Here is a 13,069-nt window from a genome sequence, read left to right as displayed (position 1 = left end):
AGTGGATCCTCCTGAAGTGATGACTTAAAGAAAGAGATACTAAAACAAGTAGAAAACTTTGGTCGAGTTTGCTCCTCTCCTATCTTCCATCCTCTGACATGTTTGCATTAAATAAATAATATGGTTCGCCACAGTGCTTGCCACAATTATCCAGAAGTCAGTGTAAGACTTGAAATTCATTTCAGAAGCTGTGCTGTGCCTAGCAGACACACACAAGCAATGCAAAATTGCCAAGACAGCAGCAGCAGTGAAGAAGAGAAGCTGAATGATTCGCCAAATCGTGGAAAAAAAAATTATGTTGGGAGGATTAGACAAATAACTCGAAGGTAGATAAGGATCAAAAGATATGAGCTGCCACATGCTTCGAGATTAAACAGTTGAGAGCTACTTGAAGTACTTACTGCATTCTGTCTTGGGAGGAAAAAATTGTCCTCAAGGCATTAGACAAACGCTTTTAATTTTTCCCACCACGCTCTTGTCATGAAGCTCAGCTGGGAAGTTCTAGTGGGGGACTTGGAGCAGTCTCTGGCTGAAGGCTGTGCCTCCTGCATATACAGCACTGAAAATGAATGGATGGCTGATTTGGCCTGTTCATCATTGTGGTGCTATGTGTATTGAAAGGTAAATTGATGAGTCTCATAGTCTGGGTTGGCTGAAGTGCAAGTGCACAGGTGTTGTTGAAAAGTTTCCAGCTGGCTTTCAAAGGGTGATGGAGAACATTGGAGGAAACACAGGTGCTGTTAAATTAGACTTGCTGTCACTATACTTTCTAAAAGGGTTCTTTGGATACTGAACAGTGAAATGATACATGAGGCAATACCGGATTTACAATGATTTATTGTAGGAATAAAAGACTAGTTTTGCCTGCAATAAGCTAAGAGCACAATCAGATAACAAATAGGAAAAGTAAAACATTAAGCAATCGCTAAAGCTCAGATTGATGAGATCTCTCACCTAGGGAGACTAAGAGCCAAACCCATGCTGCATACCAGCCTCACACACCTCCACCAGGACGTGTCCTTTGCTTGGCAACCCCTCCAGTCCAGCCACCAAAATGAGTGATCTCTCAAACCAAATATTCTTTGTGTGTTCAGGCTGGGAGACTCACTAATTAAATTCTGTAATCTGTTTCTACCAAGAGAATGGACGTGCTGCTTTGTGAGCCTGCCTTGTTTCATGTTTCTGCACTGAATTTGAATGAAACAGTGTGAACTGTAAAGAGGAACAAGATGGTGCGTATTATGGTGTAAGCAGGCAGACTTTGCAACAGAGTTTGTTGCCATCATTGTGTTACTGAGAGAATTGGAGGAGAGGGGGCAGCAGGTGGGGTATTACTGTTCACTGTTTGACACAAAGTTTGGAGAATGGGCAACTGTTGCTGGCGTGATGTATTCAAGTTGCCGTGTGATCTAGTGTGCTGGATGAGCCCACATGCTCCTGATGCTGGAGGGAAGGTGTAGGGGGCTACATGCTGCTGTGTGATGGCATATGGCTGTGAGGTGAGATACCCTGTTTGGGAAGTGGCTATCTGCATACAGGGCGGAATGGCATGGCAGAGCACTGGCTGTATTTCCTTGGCAAGGTGTTAGACTGGAGCTACACTTGGGCTTCTGTGAGCTGCTGGGAAGGCTCAGCTCCCTCTCTGCTGCAGAAAGAGGAGCCCTGCAGCCCCTATGCTGCTCAGCAGGTTGCTGCCATATAGCTGAGGAATCAGCAGGATGCAGAGATGTCCCTGCAGGGAGATCACTGCACTAGGAGCCTTCCAGGCCCCAGCACTGGCGTGCCCTTTATGAGCTTGCCTTATGAGTTTCACGGTTGGTTTGCATTTTACTTCTGCTGCATAAAGCCACCACTTAATCTTTCTGTCTGGTGATTGCTGTGATGATGTGTGCTGAAAAAGCCAGCTGGGGGAGAGAGAGTGAAGAAACGTATTGCTGCTGGATGCGTTGCTGATTCAATAGTGATGACTTTGACCTCATTCCAGCAGCTGACAAATGCATGGGGACAGAAGAGAAAGCTGCATGCTGCAAATGCAGTGCTTGTTCTCCCAGTCTCTGTAGATTGTTCGTGTCAGACAGGGGGCCCTGAAGCATTCCCTTGAAGTTCACCTTGTTTCTGTTACAAGCCTTAGCTTACCAGAAGTTTTAGAGGAACGAATAATGTTAATAGTAGTGGTGAGACTTGTCCCCGTGGTTAAACTTCTGTCATTCAGCTTGCCTGCTGAGATACCAACTCTAATTGAAGCTGATCAAACTAATGAATGTAGCAGACAAGGCTACGTGGAGAAGGCGTGCTGTTTGACCTCAAACGTTAGTAACACCGTTTGCATAAGGGTAAGCGTGTCTAGTAGACAGTGAAAGAAAATATTACTAAAAGATAATGCAGTACTGGGAGTTTGCATGGAGACCAAAAGAAGGCAGATGAAAAGAGATTTATTGTCCTGCAAGTTCCAACTACAGATAGAAGTGAAAAATAAGTGGATGCCATGCATTGCTTGTGAAAAGATTTCTCTGAACTGAATGAGAGCAGAGCGGGAACTGAGGCAAATGTCCAGCACAGACTATTGGGGTAGTGCTTGCATGCCTTCCATCTTCAAGGAATCCAAATACACACTTAGTAACATCGTCTGGTGCATACATCTTCTGTCTGATCTAAACCTGTTACTGCAATTCTGTCAATTATACTTGCGTTCTTCATTTGTTTTGTTTCAAATGTAGGTTTCCCTGTTACTGCATATTTAAATAACTTGTAATATTTTCATATTTAAAAAGGAGGCTCTAGGGAGACCTTGCTGCTCTTTCGACTCACTGAAGGGAGATTGTAGTAAAATGGGGGTTGGCCTCTTCTCACAGCTAACAGTGACAGGGATTATCCTTAAGCTGCATCAGTGGAACAGGTTGGATATTGAGAAAAACTTCTCAGAAAGAGTGATGAGGTATTGGCAGAGGCTGCTCAGAGAGATGGTGGAGTCACCACCCTTGGCGGTGTTGAAGGCCCATGTGGATTCTGAGGCATGTGGTCAGTGGGCATGGTGGGGATGGACTGACAGTTGAACTTGGTGATCTTTGAGAAATTTTTCAGCAGTAATGATTCTGTGATTCTGTCATAGATATATATATCTATATATATGCACTATTTTATATACATAAATGTACATTCTGCTTAAAAAGAGGTTATGGAACTTCCATCTTTAGAACACTTTAAAACTTGTGGGCAATACCCTGTACAATGCTTTGATCAGGGGATTGATATAATTGTTTTTGAAGAGCTCATACAACCCAAGCCTTTGTTTCTGTGTCTAAGTCAGCTGCTCAAAACCTGACCTGCAGTCTGAGTGCTGCCAACACGTTAATGTAATTCCTGTAAGAAGAATAGTGTAGGATGCAAGATACGGCACTGTCAGGCTGGAATGTTTTCACCATTCTGCAGCTTAATCTTTGCAGCAAGTGAATATGGACTTACAGCAACTTTGGTCTCCCTGGTTCAAACTTACTTTCTTCTGCAGAACATAAAGGAATGAATAGGGCTTTGTTCAGATCAGGTGTGTACAGTTGGGCATGGCTGGGTGAGTCACTGAGGGAGAATGGTATTGTGAGGACACCAAAGCAGGGCTGAATACTGATCAGCAAGAAGGAAAGCATTGTGCTTGCCTCTGAACTTCCAGGCGGGTGCATCCAGGATGTTAATGCTGAAATACTGAGACACTCAACATCTGCTGAGGCATCAGCATTACACAACTCTGTTTCTACAGTTAGGCCACCATAAATCCAGCATCCTTAGTTGTTGTCAGGCAGCACAGATACTATCTTCAGTCTTAAGCTGCTCAGATAAGGAAGGAGGTCTGCAGTACAGTTATTTACACATGCAGCTTTAGGGTGACTTGCAGAGGGTTAGGACTGTTCTACTGTAAGGTGAATGTGGACAGGAAAGCTTTCTGCAGACAGAATAAGGTTAGTTTCTTGAGATTTAAATGGCCTCTAAATGAGAAAGCAGGCACAGTAAGAACATGTGTGGAAACTTAGCTAAGTGGCTTTTAACCCAATTAATGAGAAAGAAAGTCTAGAAAAGAAAGAAATAAATCTGTTTCTTTTTAACCATCAAGCTGTGTAGTAAACTTCTGGTTTGCAATTTGACCTTGTGCTGATGGCCAGCTTGCTGTTGTCTTTGCTCTTATCCCTGTCAAAATGCCTGTTCTGGATCTTTACAAGATCCTTTTCTCCCCAGCTTCGCTGAGATTGTTCAGGGGGACTTGTGTCTCTAAACATCTTTGAACAAGTCTTGACCAGCAGCAGTGCTTTTTGTGCCTGGTCCCCGATGTTCCTACAGAGCTGTGGTCAGTTTTTGCCATGACAAAGAAAAGGATTTGACTTTTTCTCTTTGCTACATTGTGTCAATGTGATTGTACCCTGTGGCTGAATGTAAGACACTGCAGTCATAGTGGCAGAAAAAATGCCAGACCTGACAGCTGAAAAGGTGCGTAGTGCATTCTGGTGACAGACAGGAAAGGGACTACAATCCACATCTCCCTGGATACATCACTCTTTCCATAGGTGTTACAGCAGGACAGCCCGCTAACATGGAAATGGATATAAGCTGTGATTTTGGAACAGTTGTGCATTGTGCATGAAATATGGAGAATTCTTATAAAAATTCTCATAACAGTGGTCCATGAAATATAAGCTTCTTTTTTTGGGGGAAGGGGGGTGGGGAGGGAAGGGAGGAGGGCTAGGATTTTGTTTTAACCTGGTACTCCAAAGGAAGCAAGACATGTTAAGCTGTATCTGCCCACTCTTCTGTAACTTTTGGATCTATTGGCTGGAAGGTGTATTTTCAAATTTAAAATAATAGAGAATAACTCAAGGTTGGGCCATTTCTCTGCTGAAAGGAAAACAGAGCTCCTTCTAAGCTTTTAGCAGCAGTTTTTGGGCATGTGTAGCCCTATCTGAAATAGGGACATATGGAGTATGAGCAACCTGATGTAGTGGGAGACGTCCCTGCCCATGATGGAGGGTTGGACCTAGATGATCTTTAAGATCCCTTCCAACCCAAGCCATTCTGTGATCCTGTATCAGGGAGCTGCAGGCACTGCAGGCTACCGAGGGCCTAGGGCAAGTCATATGAGCAGACAAGAAGACAAGAGCTTTTGTTAATGTCTCAGATTATTACTGGTCTTTTATGACTGTAAATTCTCAGAAGATGAAGAATTTTCACTGGGTTCTATTAAGTGTGTATTTTCTGAATGCAACATGAGAGGGCTCATTTTAAATGAGTGCTCCTTCTGTATCTGCTGCCAGCTGCATGTTCTTGTCTGTGATATTAGTAGACTTAATTGCTAGTCACAAAAGCTGGAAAAGGCAGACTGTGCAGTCTGTCATTTTTCTAGTGGGGTATTTAATTACAAAATAATGGTGAATCTCCCCCCAGAAGGATCTTTAATAGTAAGTCTCCCAAAGGTTTGGCTACCAGGAGAGGTTTTTAGTGTTTTTTATGAGATAAGGATATCTGCAAAATCATGCATTAGGCTTGCTCTTTGTTTTCTTCCACTGATTTCTTATGCAAGTCATGCTTTTTCCATATACAGAAACACAATTAAACTTGTATACAACATAATGACATATGTAGGACTTGTACAGTGTTGTAAGACTGTGGGTGAGAAAAACAGCTTAGTTAGTACATACTATAGGATTAAAACTGAATTTCAGCTTTATTTAATTTTCTGAATTTTGTTTTTAAAAACATCTTGTAATTTCTAATTGGCTTCTTACCTGGTGCTGTTGCTTAGAATTTGCTTACTTTGTAACTAAGCCATGCTCATTTTCTTTTGCCTTTTAAAAGACTACCTGCTTGGGACATCTCCTATGAGTGTTCCCTAATTCCTGGTTGATGTCTCTGATGTAGTAAGGTCAAATATAAGATTCACTTACTTTTGTATCATTGGACTTCTATTTATATTTCAGGGTTTGTCATACTTGTATTTATTCGTACCTTGAGTGTTACTAGATCTACATAGTAGAAAACCAAATTGTTCTTTTTCTGTTGAGGAATTCTTAAACATGTCTTGAATTTCCTTCATATGATTGATATTTGGTAATCCTAGTTTCTGAAGATGTTGTTGGCTATGCTTCTGAACTTTGCCTTTGAACTGACTTTTTTTTTTTTTCCCTATATACCATTCTTCCAAAGGCAGCACTGATTCACTTTTGTTGAAAAGAAAGATTAATGTAATCGGATAAATGTAAGTACATGTAAATAGATTACTCTGCAAAAACATTCAGTGGAGAAGTAGTTTATTTTGAAAGATTGAAAGCAGAAGTGTTTTTTTGTTTGTTTGTTTTTTGTACAGACCAGTAGGAAAGTGAGTTATGTAACTGTCTTTACCTCTTCGGTCTGCCTGCACTTTGCTTAGTTTAGTGATAGGATTATGCTTAGACAAATTCTTTCTAAATTTGTTTCTGAAACTGCAGTCTGAACAGCCTCAGTGTCGAGGCTTGTTCACTGCATAGCATCTGGAATACAGGCTTCCCAGACCCTGCAGTAACACAACTCAGCCCCATTTCCTTCACAGTCCTCACACTGTTAAAATTCATCGTCTTCCTTTGTGGTGGAGGAGCCAGTCCCTAATGTATCAGGGTCTGAGCTGTTATACTCAAAACATTACTTCAATTTTAAAGACAAAGCCTGTGTACTGAGTTAAGTCTGAAATTCATCAGACATTCTGAATTATGCTGAATGGATGGGATCTCAGCCTTTGGTTTGATTAGGTGTGATATTTGCCAGAGTTCCTCCTTGTACATGGAGCTGCATCTGAGCCTCTAGAATGGTGAGGACTTGCAGTGCTCCTCCTCTGCACTAGGAAAACCTGGTTAGACTTTGAGCAACTGATACAGTTAATTATTCTGCTGGTGTTTGTAATTTGAGAAAACTAGAAAATATTGAGACAGGTGAGTACCTTCAAAATAAGGCATGTGACTCAGGATCTCTTGTTGCTGTCTGCTGTGTGTTGAAATGCTTCTACCTGTTCTGTAGGGTGAGAGTATAGTTTTATTGACGTTTTTAAGTGGTTGTGGGGTTTTTTTTGTTGTTTTTTTTTCAGTATACTTTGGCTTGAAGATGGAACAGAAAGTTTTTGCTTTAACTCTAGGGAAGGAAAAGGCAAATAGTGCTGGCTGTGTGACTTGGGGCTGGATGAGCTGACATGTAGCAGGTTTGGAAAGTGGTCAGCAAAACTGATTCACTCAGGGTCCTAACGCTGTGATTTGGCATCCCTTTCCCACTGTACTTTGTATTTGTTTGCTCATCCCATGACTTGTTTCCACAGTTGAAACCCCTGGGAAAAGTGGTGCTCATTCTTATAATGGAGTAGTGTCAGTGTGAACGTGTTGCAGGGCAGAATATGATGGGGTAGTAAAACAGATGTTGTTCAGAAGCTTTGTAGTTTTTGTGATTTAAATAAAGTTTTTACAACTCTGGGTTATGATGTCATACAGTTACTTCATCGATGGAAGTAGTGACAATTGTCAGAATAGCCTGGGCACTTGAGGCAAAGTGTAATGTATGTCAGCAGCATCACTGTGTCATATGCTGGAACAGGTGTGCTTTGATTTCCACAACAGACCTTAGTGTATGGGGAAACACAATTTTAGATTATTCTAACTTGCATTCAGAATGGCAGCACTGAGCTAGGACCTGTCATGGGCTCTCATGGTTTGTTATTTACATTTTTGTTCACCATCAAAGCATATTGGCACTGGGGAGGTGGAATGCCTAACTTTTGCTGCATGGTGATAGGATAAGCTCTGCACCAAAGTGCATTAATCTGCTGGTTGTAATAGGGAGAGGTCTTCACTTTTCCCCATTTTTCTTGATCATGGATTGTGTATCTAAAGTGGAATCATCAACATTTTTCTGTAGTTCATGGTTTCACCATTGAACAGTATGTAACATAAGTCAGTTCAGCAAAATGAGACATTTGGAATCTTCATGGCTGCCTGTGGCCATCTGGAGATTTCTTGAAACCTGTGATTCATTTTGACAGTTAAGACCTGCATGAAATTTGGCTGGATTTGGCAAAGGGAAAAGCTAAGTTACCTGTGTCCCACTGAGGTCAGACCCTGTGCTTGACTGCCCTGCCTAGCCTTTTGCTAAAAGAACCTCAGTACATTGTTACTCCATGTCTGTGGCAGATAGAGCAGGTGCAGCATCAGCTTGTGAGTATCCTGATCACTTCTTGGTAGATGACAGCTGGCATCAATTCCCTTTTCTTTCCTGTCACTATTTGTCCATCACTAATGTGGTGGATCAATCTGGAAGCCAGTCAAATAAGTTTAGCCACTTGCCTTGGAAATTCACTTACCCCAAGATGTGAATGTGTGTGCAGGCCACAGGTTGGAATCACCTATGCTGGCCTTGGCCCCTTGAACTACAAAACAGATGACTGACTGAGACCACTTTTCAAGGCAGTAGGTGAAAGGTTGTTGAGAGAGAAATGCATGACACCATCATCTCTGTCTGAAACACCGATGAGCATTCGTGAACGTGGAGGCACTTCTTTATTACATGGAAAGGCCTGTTCCCACCTGCCTGTGGTGAGAAGGATGGCAGCATCTTTTCCACGTAGCATAGAGATTATTCAGATCTTTGTTTGCAGATCCTCACTGCACAGCAAGGGGTATACGTGGTGAATATTAGCTGGTAAGCAGAACGTGCACCATCGGCTGACAAGATAGTTCTTGGTGAGATTTGTATTATAATTGAACTAACAAATATATTAATTTGAGGTCTTGATGGAATTAAGCTTTTTTTTTAAAAGAAGTGTAAAATTGGTAGCTGTTAGCAAGTACAGAAGAAATCAAATGTTGTTATTGGCTAGCTGCCATATCTAGGCTGAGAATTTATACATCTGAATATAAACGGAAAACATAACAGTCACTTGAAGCTTTCTTACAGCTCCTATCTGTAGAGCTACTTTTAATAGAGGTGCACAGGTGCACAGCTTGAGGAGGGGGAGGCAGACTGCTATTTCTGTGCTGTACAGTGGGTTGGAGATTTATTTGTGTTTTTTTCAGGGGCCTTTTGGAGAGAAGTTTGCTCAGCCTGATAACTCTTATAGGTGATCTGATTGAAAACATGGTTATAATTTACTGTACACAGTTGCTTAGTGCTTTGACACTACTATTCCTCAGGATGGGAGAAATTGTACCACTGTTCAAGCTAGGGGAGATTTTTGCACTGGGGAACCCAAGTTCCCTGATCTGGGACAGATTCATGGATACTATGTTAATTATAAAGAATACAATAATGAAATAATGTGGATTTGGACTTTTTTTTTTTTTACAAATCTTCTAATCGCTAGGAAGCAGATTTTATTTTATTAGATCTTTTCTGAATATCAAGTTAGTTGCTGAAGCCTTTGTGTTCACATTAGGTATCACGAGCTCTTGACTGTTAACGTTATCAGTCTAGATTTTTACCTCATTTGACAACATTTTGTATGTATAATTCTCCTTCCTAATTTGCCAAAAAATATACTGGGAGAAATATTGAGTAACTGTAAGATTGTTTTCTGCTTCATGTTTTGGCATAGTTATGCTTAGGGTAGGCAGATATTACATGTTGACATTTGTAATAGGAGAGCAGCAGGGAGCCCATATTACAATCAGCGCTTGACAGGATTGCATCAGAAGCGTAAATGGATGGGCATTTTCAGCTGCAGGGCTTTTAGAGATAAACCTCGCCTTTTGAGGAGCAGAAATTAGTGCTGCACGATGCACATTGTTGCCTTTGTCTTAAGCCTGTGCAGCAGCTGACACGTCTCTGATTTGCAGCTGATTTGCTGCTTGGGCATATGTCGCCTGTGATGGGGGAAGGGGGCTTTTCTCCTTGGGGTTTCACAACAATGAGACCATCATTTTGGTTCCTACCAGAGAGATAACTATTTTTTCCTCCCTCTATTACCTTGTCAGTCTGATGCTTTCATCAAACAGATTTCCAAGCACTTTCAACTCTAAGTGATGGAAAACACACTTGATTTCTAATTAAAATGTCAATCCAGGACTGCTTGGTAACCCAGCTGTTAACCTCTAACTGGAGGACGGCTAAGCCTTGCTCTGACACTTATGCCTTTGTGGTCAATAGTAATAAATGCATCTTGAAAAACGTCCTGCTGGGATGTGTTTGAGAGTGGTGTTTTTCCTCTATCTGGTGGGATATTGTGGCAGGAGGAATTTGAGCAGATGCAGCTTGAGAGCTGGCACTGAACCCCTGTTTTTTTTGTTTAAAAAAATTGGAGCTGTTGGCGTAGCAATCTGCTTTCTGTCTCGCTGTTACTGGTTTTAAAGATGTAAAACTGGTGGGACAGGAAGAGTCATGGTTGAAAAATCCCTCTGAAGGAGACTTGTCTTCAGGGCAGAATCCTTCAGGCTTTCCCTGCCCTGAGCAGGGGATTGGACAGGGTGGGTTTGATCCCATCAGAACAGTTGCACAGTTCTTTGGTTTTTGGAAGTGAGAGACAGTAATCTGCTGCTTTCTCAACTGCAGACTCCTTTTCCTATCCTGTTTTACACCTGCATGCTCTGCAGTAACTTTCACATGAGGGCTTCTCTCATTGCTCTGGCTCCCTTGTAGGCTTCTGGAAACAATATTGTCTCAGCCCCTTTGGTAACAGGGAGAAATGATTCCTAACAGCTGATAAATTGTTTAGCAATATTGTGAATTGTGTGCCTTTTTACCAAATAATAGCAAAAATCTCTGTTAAGAATTACACTGGATTGGATATGCTGAGTGGTTAGATCCTTCTAGTTTGCCCATCCCAATTATTCTGTATCTTCTGCTAATTAGATAACTTTTGACAAACAGCGTGTTTTTTGTGCAGTCTCTGGGATGAAACGAAGCAAGCATATTTCAGCACCATTTAGTCAATGGTCCACAACAGTTCTATCTGTCCTCTGAACCAAGATTGTAATTGTAATCTGAAGATGGTATATGATGCATTCATCTGAATGAAACTTCAGATTTTTTGCTATTAGGGTGGTACTGCATTCTGGTTTGCATGTCTGCTTAGAGATCTAGTAACAATTACTTTCCTGTCTTTCAGGTCCTGATAGCTGATGACTACTCAGATCCATTTGATGCCAAAAGTGAGTTGAACAAAATGGTTAAAGGGGAGAACACTGGCTATATGGAACCATATGAAGCCCAGAGAATAATGACAGGTAAGAAAAGAAAATTGCACATGGAAGATTTAGCTGCATGGCAGTTCACTTGGATATCACAACTGCTGTGAAACCAAAATGTCTTTTGACATGCAAAACTGTTTTGTTTCTGAAAATGTCAGATAGTAACAGTAACTGCTGTGAAGGCTTTTCATGTGCTTGTACCTGCCTTGATATCTAAAAATACTGCTCTGGAGCTGGCTGTGAAATATAGATGGTTTGTACTGTCATGAAGTGAAAAAGTGAGCATGGGGGCTGGAGTCTGCATTGCCTGCTTGGTAATGACAAGGTTATCATCTGTATACATAGCAAGAATGGCCAAAGCACAATGTGTTAGGGTGAATTAATACAACAACTGATCAATTTGCTTATGGCCTTTTTTTCCTCCTTCACATTCTTCTCAGCTTTCACTCTGTTGTAGCATAGCTGCAAAGCTACATCTTTGTGTTTCTTCTTTCCTTCTCTACTGGTCTTCTGTGACCATGCACCAAATGAGACACTTTAGGATGCTTGTGAGCCTTTAACTGATGTTCTTGGTAGTTACCTTCCTACTGTGTTGTTATGAAGGGAAGTGGTTTGTAATTGCGGAGTTGTAGGAATTTGGAGTGATCCCTTTGTCCTGTCATCATGTGCCTGTCTTGTCCATGTGTTTCTCTGATATGATCTGCATCCATTCCCTATTTGTTGGCTGTGTAGTCTAAAAATTTCTGAGGTCTGCAAACATAAATTTTTTAATTTGCAATGATTTGATGTAGTACAACTTTGTGTAGATAGGTTGTGCTTTTCTACAGCTGATCTTTTTACTGTCACTGTGAGGTAAAAGTCGCACCTGTGCCCAGATAAGTTCACTGTATACTCTCCTTTTCTGTTGGACAACTCCTATTTTGGGCAATCAAAAGATTAATCCACAGGGAAAGACGAGGGTGTTAGATGCAGAGATTTTTTTTTCATGCAGATGTTCCTATTTTTTCCTAATTTTTTTCCTATTATAGATTTTCTGATGAGATGCTCAGGAAATTTCTTGTTGATTGTATTGCTTGAAATTTCCAATAGAGGGACTGGGAGATCTTATTCCTTGTTGTACATCTATTCAGTCTAGCTGAGTAATCTCAGGAAAACAAATTGGTTCAGATGAGTTTTTGCTGCTTGCACACCAGTGCAAGCATCGGTAATTTCAGCTTTGAAGTTTACAGTGCATTGATTTCTCTCTTTCTGTGCTCCTAACAGAAACTTATGCCACCTTTTCCAGGATTACGCATAATAAATGGATGGTTTATTGTACAGTACTGGGTGACACAGCTATAGTGGGGGATAGTAGTTGTGCGTACCATTGCAATTGCAAGAAGCTGTCACCCACCCCCTTGACCAACTATAGTGTTTGTTGCAACTTATAAACTGTTAAATTTGCTTTGTATTAAAACAGACGTTTGTTACAATCAAACATTATAAATGCAAAAAGCACATTTGAATCTGTGTTCTAACTTCTAACACTGTGTAAGTGTTCTGAATATGCATTTGATTAATCCAGTAGAAGGTACGTGAAACTTTACTGAAGACATTTAGTGTGTTGAGATCTGGGTGATTAGCTTCCAGTCATCTTGTCCTGATGCGGGTAGAAATAAAGTCTCCTTGTAAGTCTCCCTGAGATCAGGTTATATTCTGTCATTTTCAAGCATGTGTTTTTATATTTATTTGCATTCACATTTGTTTTACTTTACAAATGAAAAAATAAAGGTGTCTTTTTGGGGAGTTCATATAGTTTGTATTTTCCAGGTGAATTTTAGTATTTAGTACTTGTAAAGAAGTCATTTGGATTATAGTTTGGCCTCAGTGTTTGGTTTGCTGCTTTGTGGTGTTTG

The 13,069-nt window shown here is 41.0% G+C and overlaps 1 protein-coding gene across 2 annotated transcripts in view; it reads left to right on the top strand.

Moving 5' to 3' along the window:
* The window catches only part of SHB (SH2 domain containing adaptor protein B), a 78,165-nt gene that overhangs the window by 9,342 nt on the left and 55,754 nt on the right, over positions 1–13,069 (top strand). For both annotated transcript variants that reach the window (XR_014880376.1, XM_085213092.1), the window contains exon 2: positions 11,093–11,210. Coding sequence is in view for 1 of the 2 variants with exons in the window: in XM_085213092.1 (XP_085069218.1) it covers positions 11,093–11,210 (118 nt within the window). In the remaining variant the exon portion in view is untranslated. The remainder of the gene's footprint in view (positions 1–11,092; positions 11,211–13,069) is intronic.

The sequence above is a fragment of the Meleagris gallopavo genome, chromosome Z, assembly GCF_905368555.1.
Source record: "Meleagris gallopavo chromosome Z, MGAL_WU_HG_1.1, whole genome shotgun sequence".
Taxonomy (NCBI): domain Eukaryota; kingdom Metazoa; phylum Chordata; class Aves; order Galliformes; family Phasianidae; genus Meleagris; species Meleagris gallopavo.
The sequence above is the reverse complement of the archived record's forward strand: the minus strand, read 5'-3'. Positions and strand labels throughout refer to the sequence as shown.